General features: G+C 44.8%; 1 protein-coding gene across 1 annotated transcript; it reads right to left on the bottom strand.

Moving 5' to 3' along the window:
- Window positions 1–11,271: 11,271 nt before the first annotated feature.
- On the bottom strand, window positions 11,272–12,853 carry LOC143439808 (igE-binding protein-like). The gene is given in 2 exon segments (XM_076926387.1): window positions 11,272–12,175; window positions 12,177–12,853. Coding segments are annotated over 2 exon segments (1,581 nt in total).
- Between the last annotated feature and the right edge of the window lie 7,406 nt (window positions 12,854–20,259).

The raw sequence follows: 20,259 nt of genomic DNA, 5'->3' as shown, positions 1-20,259 counted from the left end.
GCCCAAGATCTGCTCAGTGCTCAGGCACAGACAGGAAGGAACTAGTGCCCCGTGCCAGGAGTGACTTCCTGGGTCCTCCTGGGTCCCAGTTACTCCCTGTTTGAAGTGGGTGTTGCTGTCTCCTTACCTAAGATACTGCCTGGGTTAGAGCTCCTGGGAGGCCCACTTCCTCTGAGTTCTGTGAGATTGGAGGCAGAGCTGCTCACCCGGGATCTGCTCCTATTTGAGCATTTCTAAATATATAAATCCTTTAGACAATCATTAAGCTTTAAGAGTCTCATTTCTACCATGTACCGCAAGGATGGCAGATATTGTCTGGGGTTCAGCCAAGCTTTGTGGATGTAGCATGGGGGATTGGCAGTGTCATCCCCCGCACTGGCATCTTGTGGGTGCCAGGGTCTGTGCATCTAGCTAGCTGGAGCCCCAGTTAGATCCACAGAGCAGTGGGGACATGATGGCTACCTGGGAACAAGCTGGATCAGGTGACATTTTCTAGATATCACCCTCATAGGAGATGAAGGAACACATTGAATCATGGCCCCTGTCCTTGGAAGGAACACACTAGTGGGCAGTGGGGAGGTTCATGGTACCAATCACAACCCAGCCCTTACATGGAGGCACCCCTGACTTTTTCCTTGCAGGCACTTGTCTCCTAGTGTCACATCTACCTTGTCAGTCACCCATGCTTATTCCTTTAGCTCCAGCTGGACAAGTAGATGATTCCTGGAAGGTACAAGTCCTACTGAGAAGACAATGCAGCAGCACAAGGTGACCGTTCCCCACCCCAACAGTACATAGGACAAGAAAATAGGAATGACAAAGTAGCCCAGTTTCCTTGGTCCCATAGTCTTCAGTAATTCTCTTATTTACCCATTAGCTTATCTACCAGCCTAAGTGCAGATCTCCACATCCCTCCCAGGACCACCACAACAGTCCTGGGAATGCTTGCAGGTATATGGCCATGACTGACTGTAACATGCATCACAGTTAGTCATGTGTATCAGCATCACCTGTGTCATGGTCACCTGCATTAGCATCACCTGTGTCACTGTCACCTGCCTCACAGTTAGTCACCTGCATCAATATCATCTGCCTCACTGTCACCTGCCTCAGTTACCTGTCTCACTGTTACCTGCATCACAGTCACCTGCCTCACTGTCACCTGCCTCACTGTCACCTGCATCACAGTCACCTGCCTCACTGTCACCTGCATCACTGACACCTGACCCACTGTCACCGACCTTTTCCATTGTTCTGATTCCATACCCATCTCATGGCCAGTGTCCCCTGGCAGACTTTTTCCCTTGAAAAACACAGTTCTAACCCATGAACATGACTTAACCTCATCTGTCTTGGTGACAGCCATCTCAGTCTGAGAGATGAGTCCAGTCTTGCTAAGTGGACCATCCCCTTCCCTGCTCTTAGCACCACTGCCACCATCCTCTGAATGCTTCCTTTGCTAAGCAACTAACTTCTACTTCTATCCACATACCCATCACCAAATCCCCAGTAGGTCTTCAATTGGAATCTTGGTCCTGAACTTCTCCAGACTTGTGTACAGACCTACACTCCAGGCCTTCACACAGACTTCTGTAGAACAGATTGGATTCAACATGGCCCTATACTTATACCTTAACATTCTTTCTAAAAAGTTATCCAACTGACCTTTCCACATCAGGTGCCCTGTGTCCTTTCTTTGTTTCTACCCCCATTGGACTCTCTGACCAGACCAACAGAAGACATTCCTTCTTTCTATACCTGAAATCACAATGATGATCCAGCCAGAGCCCTGGACTGGCTGTCACTGGCAGTGTCCCAGGAGCTCCTGTCTCCAGCCTGTCATCTGCTCTCCACTCCTGAGCCAGAAAATATGTGCTGTTTCTGAAGAGCCCCAAACTTGGGAGACTCTTCCTCGAGTCTCATGAAATCACAACCACCCAAAGATCACAAGAAACCATACCTGGATGCAACCAGCAGAAGCTTTATTAGGGAAGTTGGCCGGCCAAGGTCAAACCATGAGCTTTCTCAAGAGCAGAGTTTGACCTCGAGTGGTGGGCTAAGGGGTCTTTTATAGCATGGGGTGGGGAAAGGAAGGCATTTTCACACAGTTATACATGATTGGTTGCATTTTTCACATGGTTACACATAATTGGTTGTTTTACAAATTTTGAACATAGCACTGGGAAGACCAAGGGAGGGAGGGGTAACCAAGAACAGTGGAATATTTCAGAGGAATATAGCCCAAATGATCCAGAGTCATGTGAAAATCACTCTGCATACTCATTCTTCTAAAAAATGTGGTTTTACCATGTCACTGCCCTACCCTGTCATTTACCAAGTATTTATTGGCTATTTCTCACTTGTTTCAACCGTAGAGCCACAGCCCTGTCATTGTGTTTCGCCACCTGAATGACTTTCAGCCAGTTCCTGAAACTGGCCTGGCTTGCTTCAGAGAAAATTTTCCATGTCCCTAAAAGAACTTAAAAAGCATCTATATATGTATATATTCTATAAAAATGATTTTTATAATTTTCATTCTTCATGCCCACTCTGCCCCTCCCCCATCCATAATGTCGGGAATGGCTGATGTGCTTATGTGTGTGTATATATGTGTGTGTGTGAGAGAGAGGGAGAGACAGAGAGAGAGAGAGACAGAGACAGAGAGAGAGAGACAGAGAGACAGAGAGACAGAGAGACAGAGAGACACAGAGAGAGAGCACAAGCAGCTGTGAGTGCTTTGAGAACACTCTTGGAAGACAGGCTTCAATGAGACAGCTCATTTAGCTGAGTGGAAACACAGGTATTTAAACCTTTGGGGGTGAGTAGGGGCTTTCATGGTGAGTGTGCATCAGTGGTTGGAGCCATGGTGCAGGGAGTGCCTCATTTGCATAAGGAGGAATTCCAGGTGCTTTTGGACATGACCTTATAAGGGGAAGGGAAGTTTAATGTGGCTACTGGGCTATCTGACCTCCTTTGGTGGGGCAAAGGTGGGGCCCAGGTCTCAGCCCTCTGGGACATGCTGTCCTACGCCTGCCCATCTCATGCCTGGGCCCCACTCTTGCTCCAGGCTTGCTCCTCACAGCTCCAGAGTTCCTTTGGTCCCACAGATGTTCAGTAAAACCTGATTCTGAAGAACTTCCCCACCAACTCTAAAGCTTCCATGGTCACTAGTACTCCTCCTCCACCCCCCAATAAAAGCTCACCTCCTCAGCTGCCACTTTAGTCCTGGATCCTGCATCTTAGCTCTCTGATCCTAGAAGACATGATACTGAACTGCAACAATGACTGCTATCTGTCTCCCCTCAGGATGCTCACACATCAATTCAGGTGCCTGTAATACTTTCTACAGGACAAGCTACTGGTACTCAGATACCAGGATGTGTCCACACAGCTGCTGTTCTGGATTGAGTATCTGTGTCTGATCAGACCACAGGTCTAACAGTCAGACATAAAGGCAAATTAGTCCCAGCTTAATTTCTAGTTAACATAGGCGTGGGATATATATGGCCAGGTAACACGAGATACCGTCTGTTACCTCTGCTTAGCTCATGAGTGTCTCTGAAGCTATGGAGACACATGGAAGGAGTGACTTCGTGAGAGAACCCACACTTGCTGCAGGAATATCTGATCACATTGTGAACCCCGAGACTGAGAATTGGAAAAAATCCTGTTTCTTGTTGTGATATGGCTCAGCCCCAGCACCCACCTTTAACCCAAGAGCTCTCTGTAAGCAAGAACTGTTGCGAGCGCCTCCCGTGTCCCCTTTTCACCCAGGGAAGAGAAACACGAGAGGCAGAATTTGGGTATCACCACAGTGAGGCTTTAATCTGTATCAGCAGACATGAAAGACCACGGAAGGGCCAAAGACAGGAAGAGGCACAGCTTAAATACACCCTAGAGTGATGTGTTCACTTCTGATTGGCTGTTCACTCATCACCCCATATTATGCCCCGGGATGGGCAGTGACTTTTGGCGCGCTTTTGCCTTTTTGCACCTGAGCAGTTAATTGTTTACTACTGGGAGGACAAGATGCCCGTGCCATCTTGGAATGGCGAATTATATCACCGCTGACCACGGCTTCCTACAAAGAACTAAATAAAGTCAATGATAGGTCAAGAGGCAGTAAGAGCAACCAGTTGTCAGGGAGTGAACATAAGAAAACCCAGGAAAGAGGAAGGAGGGTCTTTGGGTTGAAGGGGATTTAAGGGAGCACGGAGAAGGAGATGGTGTGTTTTCCTCCTGGGACATCAGTGGAGGAGGAAGGTCAGCAGGGTGCTTTCTCTGCCTTTCTGAGCTGGCAGGCTTTCACCACAGTATCTGGCTCTGGAATCAGAAAGTTTGGGATTGTTTTACAATTCTATGATAGGAGAGAGATTGTGAGGCAACTACCCCCCGGGGGGGTCAAAAAAAGCCTTCATCAAAAGGATGTACCTCCATCCTTGCCCTGCAGCACAGTGGCCTAACTCCTGTGCCTTACATATACATCCATACATATATGGACAAAACATATACATCCATATATCCATAAAACTCATACATATAGTAAAAAATTAAAAGTAAAGGTCATGACACTCCTTCCATAGTGGAGCCCTCCCTCTCACTGAACTCCAAGTCCTTTTTCCCTCTGAGCAAACTCTAGGGACATTTTCTAATCCTGTCTAGGAAGGAGTCTCCTCAGCTCATCATGATGGCATCAGCACCCTCAGAATCAAAGTTCCTCTGCTCAACTGTTCAGTTTTCCATCTCTCCTCCAGCGAATCTTCAAGCCTCTCCACACGCCGGTCTCCTTGTAAAGAAAACTTCTTCGACTTTCCTGCCACTTGGTGACAGAATCAGACACCCACTCCATGAAGGCTCTCTCGTCCTGATCATCCCGGCGGAGATGGGAGATGAAAAGACCTGGGCAGGCACAGCTCTGACTTCTGATGTGCACTTGGCTGCACTCAAGTTCTCCCTGGCGACACAGCTCCTTCCCAGGCAGAGTGTGTCAGGGTGGCTGCCACCTGCAGAGCAGGGGCTGAGCAAAGTCGCGCCAGGCTGTGACCCAGCAGAAGCCACCCTGGCCAGTCCCGCTGTCACCTATGCGGCGTCCTATTGAGTCCTATGGACATGCTCTCCTGAATTTCTGAGTTCCTTAAACCGCTGCAACAGCACAAACTCAAACTCTTAAAATACTGTACAAAGCCCTTGCCTGACAAAAGCCAAAAGTTCAGCCTGCAGACGAAAAGCTGAGTCTTCTGGGTAATGTAGTTCCCAAGGCATGACCCTTCGAAAGCATGAACACCTACATATTGCACAACAGATACATACAGCTCCTTGGCCGCCAGCCTTGCTGGTGTCCCAGAGTTCTGCTTTCGTTCCCACTAAAGGGATGTACAGAGATTGCCACGGAAAGGACTGAAACCATGCACAGGAAACCTTGTAACCCGCGCGATCGTCTCGCCTGCAAGAACGCACGCGGGCACCAGGATCCTTCTGCAACAAGCATTTATTGCGATGGGAAGAGGAAGACAAAGGACCCCGAACGGTGCCAGCTTAAATAGTCCTTAAAGCGGCATGTACATACTTGATTGGTTGCTCGCTCATTAGCCATATGATGCCCCGGGTTGGTCAGTGACTTGGCGCGCTCCTAGCCCTTGCGCATGCGCACGGAACCTATCCACCAAAATCATCAGCGAACCGGTGGTGGCGCAGCCTGTAAGGCCTCTGCCTGCAGAGGGCACTGCTCTCTACATCTCCCCCTTTTTGTTTTATTAATTGGGTAGGGTGAATCAGTTGTATCTGAGTGCAACTGTACAGTGAGGGAAAAACAGAGGCCTGATCCCCTGTGCAAATGGAGATATTGTAATGTGTTTCCTCTCTTGTCATCACACAATGAGTAATACTCCCCATACCCATCCCAATGCCTTTTGTTGGGGAAAGGAGGTCTCTTCTCCATGACACCTGGCGGCCATCCGTGTGCATAGAGGGGGCTATGGCATCAAACTTTTATGCAATCAGGCATGTTTTTGGGAAATCTATCCACGTCCATGGAACATTCCTTGTCGAGTGCTCACTCGACAACCTCAACTGGTAATATGGCACTCCTCAAGGGCTCATGTTAGAGGCCCAGTAAAGGCCAGGAACACCTATCCCAGTGCAATGAGGCAAAGCCTCGATGGGGTGCAAAGGCTGTTTGTGGCTAAGTAGTAAAGGCAACTTTTCACCGCTACTTGGAGATGTAGATTCAGTTTTCCCTCAACATAGATAACCACACTGCTGGATTGGCTCCCTGTTCCATGGCCATAAGCGCCTGGGCAATGATGGCCTTGTCACGTTTTTGTTGAGCTTTGAGCTTGCAGACCAACCAGAGCATGAACACTAAACCACAGCATAGGGCTGTACCAAACAGGCCTACCCCCACCCACTCCTTAAAGAAGGAAAAGGCTGAAGAGATCCAGGAGGAAAATCCTTCAGTCAGCAACAGGTCAACTCGTGTTGCATTGATGGTCACAATCTCTGCTCTCAATGACTCCATGGTTTCCTCAAATCCTTCGGACCAGTTTCCTGTAAGATATAGAGACAATTTTCTAGACAAATTGGCAGCTCGAGTAAAATTTTCATACGGTACGCTAGTAATGCAAAGCGCTCCAAGCTTTCTTTCACATCCCAATTGGGCCAATTGAAAGAGGATGTCTAATGTCTCTTACACTAAATCAAGGTGCTGGTTAACAACCATCAGCCCGCCTTTTAACTGGGCTGTAGCAGATGCATGGGTATTCATAGCCTCCGCAACTGTAGCTGATAACTGGTTGAGTGTTGTACTTGTTTGTACTGTTGTGGCCATGGCAAATCCAGCAGCGGCCGCAGCAACGGCTGCAAGAGATATAGCCGTTACAATGGTTGCAGTAATTCCAAAGTCTCTTTTCTGTCGAAACAGGGACAAGGTAGAGGGGTTCTCCACTGGAACTGGAATCCATCGTGGAACTCTAGCAACCATGGCCCGGGACGCCCATCGGGTATCCCAGCACGGAGACATTTCACAAGTCTCATTGGTGCAGTCTATAAATGAATTATTTGAAAGAATAAACAAGAAAGGGGGATAAACACAGACAGGGATAGGTAAAAAATCTGTCTGATTAATCAGGGTTTTATTCACTCAGGTGACCAACTGAGTTACATTTGTTAATTGTGGAGCCTGATCACCTTCCTGCTTCACCATGGTTCCATTAATAACTCCCGTAAAGGATGTCCTTCCAGCCGCCCTACCTTGAAGAAATACTAGGGGGTTAAGAGCAGTACAACTACCATTAATTCCACAGAGTAGCCATTTGTGAAAAGGGTTCATATTATGGCCCTGTAAAAAAAGGCCTTCTCTCATTACCGTATCAACTTTGGGGTCCAACATCATGTTTGGTGAGAAAGAAAAAGTCCTATTGGTATCTGCCCATCATGTTATACGGGACTGACATTCAGACCAGGGCGGAATTCCTCCCTCATCTTCTACGCTACAAAGAGGAGAGACTTTGGGTTGATGAGGGTGCTCCCTGTCTGAGAAGTTGGGTGGTAAAAATGTCCCGTTTAGCCAAACAGACGGTTGCCAAAAGGATTGTGAGAACTCAGTATGGTTATTGTTTCCCTTAATTGTCAGTTTCACCCATCCTCTCTTATCATAAAACCACCCCAAAGCCCTGCTCGAGAGAGGTATACAGTCTCCATCCTCAGTTGTTTGAAAACAAAGAGAGCCTCATTCTGGCAAGGAGCGATTCTCACCTAATGGGGCCCTTGTAGGGTCATATGGCAAATAGGGCAGATCTAGAGTCTTATTTGTTGTAAAGATTTTAGGAAAAACTGCTGCATCATGTCTGACCGGCATAGGTTTTGGAAAGGCAGATAGAATAACCCAACGATATTCTCCCCATATACTAGGAACCCAATTCTGGAATTAACTTCCAAGGAATCCATCGGTTCATTTCCAGGTGTTAGGATCTTTCTCGTCAATCTTTGAGGTAACCAGAACGGGTTATCTTCCTCCTGTGGAAAAACACAAACAGCTCCCCTGGATCTTATTAAAATAGGATCCGGGCCTTTCCATTGACCAGTCAGGACATCTTTCCATTTGACCATCTCCTTTGGCCTGTCAGGCTCTAAGCAATGACTGTCAGCCGCTGTATGGCCCTGACTTCCAGATTTAGAAAATTAAGAGTAAAGAGTGTTATAGAGATGGTTACTCGTGGCACTGAGGGTAGAGCCTTCTCGACTCCCCCTTTTTGTCTTATTAAATAAGACTTGAGAGTGCAATGAGCCTGTTCTATAATGCCTTGTCCTTGAGGGTTATAAGGGTCTCTTATAACCCTCATCTGGGGGTCAGATGGGTCACCCCCATTTGGCGACAGAATTGTCCAAACTTTTGAGAAGTGTAAGCTGGTCCATTGTCAGTTTTAAGGATTTTAGGCTTTCCCCAGGCACTCCATGCCTCGAGACAATGCTGAATAACATGGGCCTCTGTTTCTCCAGCTAATGGAAAAGCAAATATAATTCCAGAACAAGTATCAGTGGAAACATGTAAATATTGTAACTTGCCAAAAGATGGGATGTGAGTAACATCCATTTGCCAGATCTGTAGTGGCCGGATTCCTTGAGGGTTAATTCCAACATGAGGCACAGGTAAGAATTGACAGCAATTTTGACATTGAGTCACTATATCTCTAGCCTCTTTTCTAGTTATGTCAAATCGACGACGTAACGTCTCAGCTGTCACATGAAATCTTTTATGAAAGTCTTTAGCCAAGTCCAATTTTGGTGAAAGGGCAATCGTAATCAACTTTGTGGCTCAATCTGCCAGGTCATTTCCGCGGGACATGGGTCCCGGTAGACCTGAGTGAGCCCTAATATGTGTAATAAAAACAGGGAATCTTCTATTAACCAAGGTAAGCTGAATCTTTTGAAAAACTTCTACAAGTATACTGGATGTCTTAATTAACCCAGCTACTTCTAATGCCTTTACTGCATTAACCACATAGAAGGAATCTGAAACAATATTTAAGGGACCTGGAAAAACTTCCAGAACCTCTAACACCACTAAACATTCCACAATTTGAGGTGAGGTTTCATGGTATTGTTTGGATGTGACTTTGTTATTAACCACATAGGCACACACTCCTGTTTTTGACCCGTCTGTATAAACTACCATTCCATCTAGGAGTGGTTCCTGAGATACACTGCATGGAAATACAATAGCTTGAGTTGAGGCAAATTGTAAAATGGGATGTTTGGGATAGTGATTATCTATCTGACCATTAAAGGAAGTGACCAACACCACCCAAACATCAGAGGTAGCAGTTAATATTTGGACTTGATGGGCAGTATAAGGCACTATTAAAACCCTAGGTTCCCTTCCAAAATGGGTAATGGCTGCTTTTAGCCCACAAAGGGCAAGCTGAGCAACTGCATCTGGATACCATTCAATAATCTTTGAGGGAGAAGCATTGGGATGAACCCATAACAAGGGCCCCTCCTGCCATAACACAGCAGTTGGTAAGTATCTAGTTTTAAAAACACATAAGTCAAAGGCTTTGGTTTCATCTATGCGTTTTAGCTGGGCATCTTGTAAGGCATTTTCTACCACTTGTAAGGCATGGCTTGCAGCCAGTGTTAAGGCTCTTGGCGAGGAAATATGAGCATCCCCTTCCAAAATATCAAACAAAGGTTTTAATTCAGCAGAGGGAATTTTCAGGAATGGTCTCAACCAATTTATATCACCCAATAATTTTTGAAAATCATTCAAAGTGTGCAAATGGTCTCTGTGAATCTCTAATTTCTGAGGAACTATTTTTTCTGGGTAAATAACTGTCCCTAGAAAGGAGCCAATTTCTGAAATTTGAACCTTCTCAGTAGCAATATGCAGGCCCCATTGTCCCAGGGTTTTGAGCAATAAAGGGTATGAGGTTCGTAAAATAAATAATTCCTTATGACACATAAGAATGTCATCCATATAGTGGGCTAATAACAAAGAGGGAAATTGTTTCCTAATTGGCTCAAGGGCCATCTGCACATACAACTGACACATAGTGGGGCTATTGGCCATGCCTTGAGGCAAAACTTTCCACTGATATCTTGTCTGGTTCAAGGTGATTAACAGCAGGTAAGGTAAATGCAAATCTTTGCCTATCTTGCGGGCATAAAGGAATGGAGAAAAAACAATCTTTAATGTCTATAATTATAATCCTCCATTGCTTAGGTAAAGCAGAAAGTAAAGGTAGGCCTCGTTGTACAGAGCCAAATAGCCGCATCTGCACATTAATAGCCCTCAGATCATGGAGAAGTCTCCATTTTCCTGACTTCTTTTTTATGACAAAAGTAGGTGTATTCCAAGGAGAGGTGGAAGGCTCTAAATGTCCAAGCTGTACTTGTTTTTTAATCAGCCTTGTAGCAGCTTCCAATTTCTCAGAGGATAGGGGCCATTGAGGAACCCACACGGCCTCCTCCGTAAGCCAGGATATGGGCATAGAACCCTCAATGGCAACTAGGGAAAACCCAAACCTTGTCTTCCTATGTTACTCTCTTGTGATATTGGGCTTAACCTTCCTTGTTCTTTTCTGCCAAGGCCTTTTCCTTCCTTATATCCCATCCTTTTCATAATATTGATAGCTTGTTGAGAGTACTCATTAGTTAATGTTAATCCTAGGTCTTGTAAGATGTCTCTTCCTCAGAGATTAATGGGGAGAGGAAGCACATAAGATATAAAGCTTCCTGTTTGACCTTCTGGTGCCTGCCAAGTCAATGAGCGTGCACTGACTGCAGGGCTGGCTTCATATCCTAACCCTTGTAAGGAGTGGGATGATTGTGTAACAGGCCGCGCCTTAGGCCACCAGTTGGAGGAAATAATACTTTTATCAGCTTCTGTGTCCAAAATTCCGATAAAGTTCTTCCACTCTATCATTAATTGTAAGGTGGGTCTAGTTTTAAGGTCAACTACCAAGTGAGCAAAATCAGTCCCTGAAGAACCAAGTCCCTTAGTGCCTCTAGGCACCCCGGTGGATGGGAAACAATTATGCAAATTTGGAAGGACAACCAATTGAGCAATCCTATCTCCAGGAGAGATAGAAAATATGCCTTGTGGACAAGAACAGAGAACTTGAAGTTTCCCGGTATAGTCTTGGTCTATCACACCAGGATGAACTACAAGCCCTTTCAAGGTAAGAGAGGAGTGACCTAGAATGAGGCTGACACTTCCCTCAGGCAGGGGACCTTTAAAATCAATCATGATAGGTTGTACACCCACATGAGGCATTAATAAGAATTGGGAGGTGGAACGGAGGTCCAGTCCTGTGGAGCCTCTTGTAGCTCTGCGGCTAGAGGTGTCCTCCGGTTGTTGATTTGTGTCCCATATCTTTTGGGGCCCTGGGATCTGGGGCCCGGATACCCGTTTTTTGGAGTGCCCTCGTCTCTTTCTACTTTTGGGGAATCATGTTAAATAAGCTTTCCTTGAATATCTCTAACTGAATGACACTCATTAGCCCAATGATAACCTTTTCTGCATTTGGTACAAAGCCCTGGAGTTCTTTTTTGCATGGAAGCATGACATTCTCGTTTCAAATGACCCGGTTTGCCACAGTTATAGCAGACTTTACGGCTGCCAGGACTTGGGCGATTTTGGCTTTGTAAGATAGCTGCTGCAAGGCTGGCATTAGTAAGCGGGCCTCCAAGTCCTCGGCAAACCTTTATCCAATCTGTCAACCCTTTGTTTCTTCTAGGGGTAATGACTGCCTTGCACTCTGGTGAGGCATTTTCATACACCAGTTGTTCTATCAGTGGTTTAACTCGCTCCGGGTCTCCAAAAGTCCTGCCTGCTGTTTCTGTAATCCTAGCCACAAAGTCTGAGAATGGCTCTTGGGGGTCTTGTAATATTTTTGTTAGGTGTCCCCCGGCCTCACCTTTCTTTGAGAGGGCCTTCCATGCTTTAATAGCAGCAGCTGAAATTTGGTCATATGCTCCCCAATTGTAATTTGTTTGGTCATTAACAAACTGTCCTTGTCCTGTTAACAGTTCAAACTTCCACTCTCTTTGATTATCTTCCGCATTGGTGTTGGCCTTTGCCTGTACTTGAGAAGCATCATGCCATAAGGCTTTCCATTCCATGTATTGTCCCATATTAGGGAGAGCAGCTTTTACTGTATTTTGCCAATCATTCGGACATTGCCATAGTGGCGAGTCTCTCAAGCTGCATGACTGTGAAATTAGCATCAACTCCATATCTGTTAACTGATTCAGCAAGTTCCTTAATAGGGGTATATTCTACCGGTATGTGGACGTGACCTCCCTCCGCAATCTCAAACACTGGAAAAGCTTGTAATAACTTTCTTTTATCTCCCTTTGAAAGAAAGGAGTCTGAGCAGCTTCTCCGCATAAGGCGGAGGAGCACTGGGAACAATAGGTCGGGGGGGGGGGGTGCAACCGACTGAGAAGCCGTGTGGTTCTTATCTCTTGTTTTCTTTTGCTTTCGATTTTGTAGTGGCAGCCGCTTATCTGGATGGTACCTTTCTTCCTCATAGCGGGCTGCCTCTTCATCTAAGTCTCTCTGCTCAGAGGGGCTTAGCTCCTCTGACTCAGAGCTATCAAGCTCTAAGGCATCCAGTTCCTGTATTGGATAAAGAGATTTTCTTTCCGGCTTCCTTTCTCCCTCCTCATGCTTCTCCTCCAGGGCATCTTTTCCCTTATCTTTGTTCTCCTTACGTTTCCCACCCAGGGTGTACTTTCCCTTATCTCTCTCCTCCGCAGACTGGGCGTCTTTGGAAGGGCCTTTTATCTTAGGTATACCTTTTCTTTTTTCTTTGTGAGCTCCCAACCGATTATCCTGCTCTGTTTCTGACATGCTGTCTTATAACTCCTCTAGCACTCCCTGGCCTGCTGCTATAGTCGAGCGGCACTTCTCGTCCTGTAAACACAATTTCACAAGCCTCCACAGCGGTCTAGTTCCAGGCTTTAATTTCCCATTCTGCTGTTCTCTAATCAAGTCACCTTCCAATTTGTCCCAGGAGGCGAGTGTTAGCGACCCTGAGCATATATACCAGGGCGCTACGCGGTCTACCTCCTTCACAAACCCCTCCAATATTTTTGTAGAAACTATTAATTCATGCTGTCGCAAGAGTGACTGAAGCACCATAATCACAGAATGTGAAGCCCCCATGCTGCTCTCTTATCTAGGAGAGAAGCTGACACACAGGGAGGGGCACTGCGGCTTATCTACATCTGTCTAACCGCGCCCAACGGCGGCAAGTCTTTTAGCACCAGCCTTTATGGAAGCAAAATGAAACCAAAAGAAAGAGAACAAGCGCTACTGTCACAATAGGAATGGCTTCAACAAGTCCTGCCAACTGGGGAGAGAGATGAGACAAATCAGGACCAAACATGCCTTACAGAGTTTACCTTTGTCCTGCAGTTCTGAATCCTTCTCCTCGAACACGGAGGGTCTCCTTGGCACTGGAGGTCGTAAGGCTTCCTGGCGTCCCAGGTTTCGGCACCAGCTGTAACCCACGAGATCGTCTCCCCAGCAAGAACACATGCAGGCACCAGGATCCTTCTGCAGCAAGCATTTATTGCGATGGGAAGAGGAAGACAAAGGACCCCGAACGGTGCCAGCTTAAATAGTCCTTAAAGCGGAGCGTACATACTTGACTGGCTGCTCGCTCATTAGCCATATGATGCCCCGGGTTGGTCAGTGACTTGGCGCGCTCCTAGCCCTTGTGCATGCGCACGGAACCTATCCACCAAAATCATCAGCGAACCGGTGGTGGCGCAGCCTGTAAGGCCTCTGCCTGCAGAGGGCACGGCTCTCTACAAAACCTTATTTCAGATATTTTTCAAAGCCACAAAACCAGACAACACAGGAAACCATATGTTCACCCCATGACCTCATTATTCCCTTATTTCTATTCAGATGTATGTGGACTGACCCTTTATAGTCAGCTGTCAGACTGGTGAGGTGGCTCAATAGGTAAAGGCACTTGCTCCCTAGGCTGAATTTATTCCTCAAGATCTACATGGTAGAAAGAGAGGACCAAACCTATTCCTGTAGGTTATCTTTTGACTTGGACTGTTGTATGACCGGGGGTGTGCACACACGCATACACACACACGCAGATACAGAAAAAATTTAAAGGCAGTTGTGTAGGGTCTCAAATGTTTGGGCAATGAAAAGAAAATTCCAGATAAAATCATGATTGGAAAGACTGTGGAGAATGCAGTTGAATAGATGGAGACTCCAACTCTAATGAATCTCAAGGTACCACAGAAAACATGTCTCTGTAGTCAGCCATTTTCAAAGTAACACGTGTTAAAAGCAGTTGCTGATGAAGAATGTGTAGAAACCGTAATTTGTTACTGTGAGAGTGTTGGGTTGTGTTAAACACTGTTTGAAAAATACACTTACTTTAATTCTGTATGTATCATGTCTGTATGAATGTCTGTTCACCATGAGTGTGCCTGTGTGGGGCAGAGGCCAGAAGAGAACCTTGGGTTCCCTGGAATTGGAGATATAGACAGTTGTAAGCTGTCATAGGTGCTGAGAACCCTTGTCTTCTGGAAGAGCTCTTAACCACTGAACCATCTCTGCATCCCAGGATGTTTTCCCCACTAGAAAGTGACTCTTCATTCACTGGCAGTTGTGGCTGAAAAAAATTCTACACCAGGAGTAAAAATTATCTTAGAAAATCAGTTGTGAAATACATAGTAAATAGAAACACAGTTATTCATTCAATTATGGTCCTGAGACAACATTATTTGTGAAATGTATAAAAATCTAGAATCTCCATATTGTGATCAAGGGGCTCTGATGTAGGGAAAGTGAGAGAGAAGTTGGTGACATATGGGTGAACCTTGGAATGGCTGTAACAATGCCCTTTTTTAGTCTCTCAGGGCACCCACCTACTCTAGTACATCACCCCTTCACGTCATATGGATTTCATTAATAGTAAAACAAATCTTCAAACAAATAGCTTTTGAGCTTATCTTCTGAGATGTAGGTTAAAAGAAAAGTGATTCTCTTCCTATGCCAGATCACATGAATTCATGTTTGATGACCCATTTCCATGGTTGGTCTTCACTACTCATTCAGCCTTAAATTTAATAACTTACTCAGTCTACAAGTCAGTTCTGAGCTCCACTTCTATGCCTGAGAGATTCTCACCTGCACATAGCATCTCTGTTTTACTCTCATGAAGTAAGCCGAGGTACATGGTAAATGTACTTGCAAAGATACATGGGAATCACCTTCTACCACAAGCTGTGTTATCAGATAATGTAGTACTGTATATTTCAAGAGCCCTCTACCTTGGTTTAGATGTGGGCTCTCTGTTGAGGTTTGGTCTTGCTGTTTATTGTAATGCTAAGTGTGGGCCCCCAAGACCTGGAGTATGCACATTGACCTGTGACCCGGCCCCAAGTTATTTCTGATTGTAAATAGAGATGCCAACAGCTAATAGCTAGGTCTAAGAGACAGGTGGGGGTTAAGTTTCCTGGGCTTGGGGTCCAAAGAGGATCACAAGGAGAAGGTCAGGGAGGAAGAAGGAGATGCCACCATAGCCTAGGTGAGCCATAAAAAATGTGGCCTTGAGGGCTGGCCAATGATGAAAGTGAATGATGAAGTGATGAAGTAAAGGAAGAAGTGCAGCCCAGATGAAACCTTGTAAGTAGTAAGTCATAATTCAGGGTTATCTATAGGAAAGTGCAGTCTAATAGCAGAGTGGGTAGTTATCTGCCCAACTCTAGTGTTGATTAAAGATTATTATAGATACAAAGTTTGCATGTGTATTTTATCTGGGAAGCAAAGGGTCAAAGGCTGGGTAGAAACCCTAGGTTGAGATTAAAAATTTCTACAACATATTGGGGCCTTAACATCTAACAAAAACTCACTTAAAAATTGATTTCAGATGCCCAAATGGAAAACACATGCTGTCCTTTTAAGATTAGGTGGTGGGGAGAATTGGTTTCTTACCTGTGTGTTTTCTCTGAAGCAGTGGTGGGGGTGGGGAGGACTAGGACAGAATCCATGCTAATTTGGCATGCATGTTTCTAAGTTAAGATGAAGTTGAGCCCCCAAACCTAACAAACAACATGCTAAGGGGCAGGCTTGAGTTCCAGCCTGAGGTCTCTCAAATGTTTCCCTGCTTTCTTGGAGATGCAGCTTATTCCCGAAGATTCTAAAGACCCTTGTTCTGCAAAGAAGAAGGCAAAGCCCTGCTATTCAGATGGCAGAAAGCAAGGTGTATGCCTTTTGAAATAAAACAAGTTATAGAGAATAAACAGAAATGTCAGATTTCAATGCCATCTTAAGCAACTGGTTTTGATATAAGTATATTTATCTACAGAGATATTAATCCCCATAGAAGGGAGAAATAAATAAAAATTGCTTTAAATGTATTTTAGAAGGAAGAAATAAATAGCAAGACTCCCCAGTGAGGAACTAGAACTCTGCCTTATGGAGAAGTGGTCTGGCTTATTTCTATCAGACACCTAATTTTCACATCCACATGCCTGAATAGTCAATATAACAGCAACACTCTTTTTTAAGGGAAACACATAACTCCCTCTGTCTGAGGAGTAAAAAGTATAAGCCTCTTCTACTCTGTTTACAAATGTGTTATAGCAGAATCTAAATCTATAGAAATACAGAACTGATCATAGCTTTGATCTTAACAAAATAAGTAGGGAAATCCCAGTTTCTGCTCCAGTCAATCTCAAATCCAAAAAACCACTATAGTAACTGTGATAGTGGGGGGTTTCTCTTGGGTCTAAACAATGTTCCCCACTAAATCATAAGTTGGGGAACCAAGAGTCCAATAGAGCTACCCTGGAGGTATGGGTGGTGATGTCTCCTTCCACATTGAGGACTTCCCAAGTCAGGTTTGCTGATTGATCTGTTCCAGTTTGAAGGCAATTGAGAAGCATCTTCATGTTTCCTATAAAGAAAAAAATACGCTTCTCAAGGGGTTTATCCTCCCTGGATTTGTTATTGTCTATTTGTTTAATCAGTCTCTCTGGCAGCCAGCGTGATGCATCTGTAGTTTGGGAATATATGCAGACAGAACCTCTTCCCCAGATAAGCACTGGATCTGGCCCATTCCAGGTTCCAGTTAATGGGTCTTTCCAGAGGACTGTTGCAAAATTCTTTTTGGTATCAGGATGCCAGAATCTATCTGCAGTAAATTTTTCTTCAGAATCCAAAGTTTAAAAATTTAAAATAAAGAGCATGTGATGTGGGATATTTCTGGGGGATCCCTTGGTAGGGTATCATTCCCCCTTTTTTAATTTTTTCAAATTGACATTTAATGGTTCAATGTGCCCTTTCTACCACACCTTGGCCCTGTGGATTATATGGAATAACCATTTTATATAATATTCCTAATTTTTCACAGAATTGGTGGAAACTGGAGCTTGTATAACCTGGGCCATTGTCAGTCTTTATCTATTTAGGCACACCCAATACAACGATTGTAGCAAGCATATGAGTGATCACATGCTTGCTTGTTTCTCCAGATTGTAATGTCACATAAATGAAACCACTGTATGTATCTACACATACATGTATATTTTTTTGCTTGCCAAATTCATTATAATGAGTGACATCCATTTGCCAGAGACTGTTTGGTATCAGTCCCTTTGGATTTGCATCCAAATGAGGAACTGGTAAAAGTGTAACACATTTTGACATTGTATAACAATTTGTCTAGCTTGTTCTGTGGTAATTTTAAACATAATCTTTAAGGTTTTAGAATTAAGGTGATGTAACTCATGAGCCTTTATGGCCTGATCCAAGTTAGATTGCAGATCCAATAAAGTCACTTTGGTGGGTAAGGCCTCAGGTCCCATTTCTGGGGTTAATACTGTGTGGGTGGCAGAACTGAGGTCTAGTTCTGTGCTTCCTGGTGTTGATCAACTAAGTTCAGAAAGGGATTGTTGTTTGCTGGTATGAAACTGACTGCTCCATAAGCCTGTTTTGGCTTGTGTTGGTTCGGGGCCTGGAGCTGGCCCCATTCCCGTTTCCCTGATTATGGGAAAGGGTGTTTCTTTGTGCGTCTCTTTTGGACCTACACTCACTAGCCCAATGCCTTCCACATTTGCAAAGTGGGCAGAACCCAGGCTGTTTTCTGGGCTGTCTCTGGGTTAACTCATTTTCTGCCTTGCAATCTCTTGCAAAGTGTCTAGGCTTGCCACATTTAAAACAGGCCTTTTGGTTTCTACTATCCAAAATATCTCTTACTGATTGTTCTTGCATGGTAGCAGCCATAGCTAAGCCCTGCTGGTAGGAGGGACCTATGTCAGAACGGAGTCTGATATACCCTGTAAGGTCTGTCTTTTTCCTGTAGGGTCTAATGGCCACTTGGCAGGCAGGATTGACATTTTCATATGCAAGTAGTTTCACATAATCTACTCCTGCCTCTGCATTACCAAAAATCCTCCCTGCTGTTGTCATTAATCAATGAACAAAATCAGAAAATTGTCATCAGGTCCTTGTCTGACTGCTGTTAAGGATGTACCAGGGTCTCCCTTTGCCCGGAGTTTGCACCAAGCCTTTATGGCTGCATTCTGAATTTGAGCAAATAAGCCTGGGTCATATTACATCTGGTTATCACTAGAAGCAAATTGCCCTTCTCCTACTAAAGCATCAAAGGACCAACTATTGCCTGCCTGAATGTTTCTCCTAGCTGTTTGTTTACAATTCTCATGATACTCTGATTTCCAAATAAGATAGTCACCACCGCTAAGAACTGCTCTCACTAACATACTCCAATCACCGGGAGTCAGCCACTTCTCTGCAGCAGACTCTAAAATTGCAAGAGTAAAGGGAGCTGTGGCATCGTATTGTGATACTGCATTTTTAATTCCTTAATAATTTGAAAATTAAACCCTGTGTGATGTCTTCAAGCAACCCCTTGATCATCTCTGGTCTCAGATACAGGGAAAGCCTCAACAGCTCCCTTCCCTGGATGATCTGTGGCTAATCTAAAGCTAGATGATAGGGGCTGCCTTTGGACTCTGGGTTGAGACAGGCAAGGAGCCGGGGGATTTTTGAAGTTTACCACTCGAGACATCCATCTTCCCTGTCTTTAATTTTTGTAGCTGATTAATTAAGTCCTGATACTCTTTTTCCAACTCTATTTGTTATTTAAGAAAATATATTTTTTTCCTGTAACTCCCTTCTGGGATCTATTACCACCATCTCCATTGCAGGAGCATTTGGAGGCAGAGGCACATAGGGAGAAGGTCTTCTGGAAGAGGGCCATTCAGGGTTGTAATGTTCGGCTGCCTCTTCCTCTAGATCAGCACAATCTGGCTCTGACAAATCGTCATCAACCTTTGGTTGTATTTTAGATTCTAATTTCGGATAAATATGTTTCTTTTGTTTTGAAAATGAAAGATAGCATTTAAGGAACGAAGCAAAAGCAGACAATTAACACATGTAAGCAGTAAACAACAAAATAAAAACAGAGAGTTGAGTTCAGGCTGACTTATTTCTTGCCCCATTTTCATTATCATGACTTACTTTTCTTGACTCGGCAGATTCCTGCAGTGATCACCTTCATTTCACTTCTGAATTTTCAGCAGATTCTTCTTCCTGTAACATCCCTCACTGGGTCTGTCATTCTTGCTGCCCCACATTGTGTGCCAAAGTGTTGGGGACCACTCTATCAATGTTGGAACCCGCAGTGCCAAAAGCTTTGGGGGCTAAATTGTTAGAGCCCGCACTGCCCCAAGCTGCTCAGGTCCATGGGTCAGGGTTCAGCAAGAGAGAGGGTGAGGACGGACATGAAGAATGGAGACCAGATAGAGTGTGATTCAGTCCCATTTATTCTCAAGTCTCTCTTCTCTTTTTTCCAAGTCCCTTGTTCTTAGTCCAAGTCTCAAGTCTCGAGTTCCTAGTTCCTAGTTCCTAGTCCCTAGTGCCTCTAAGTTTCAAGTTTCCCAGTCCCTCTTCTTTCTGCCTCTTGCCTTTTATAAGTCTCAGTTTTTAAGTCACATCTTTAAGTCACACCTTTAAGTCACACACACAAGGAAAAATCCTGGGTATCTAAAACAAGACGTTATCAGATTGTGCTCAGCTGTTGTAGGCTGTTGAAAAAAAGTTTTTTGTTAGGGTATATGGCTCAAGATGGCTGCAAGCATGATAGCCACCTTCTGTCAGCTCCCCACACAGCCACCTCAGTAAAATGTCTCACAGGATTTGTCCCAGATGGCAGCTCCTGTTAAAATGGATCCACCATCCCATATCCTCACCTTGCA

Source organism: Arvicanthis niloticus, chromosome 1, assembly GCF_011762505.2.
Source record: "Arvicanthis niloticus isolate mArvNil1 chromosome 1, mArvNil1.pat.X, whole genome shotgun sequence".
Classification (NCBI taxonomy): domain Eukaryota; kingdom Metazoa; phylum Chordata; class Mammalia; order Rodentia; family Muridae; genus Arvicanthis; species Arvicanthis niloticus.
This window is presented reverse-complemented; position numbering and strand designations above follow the sequence as displayed.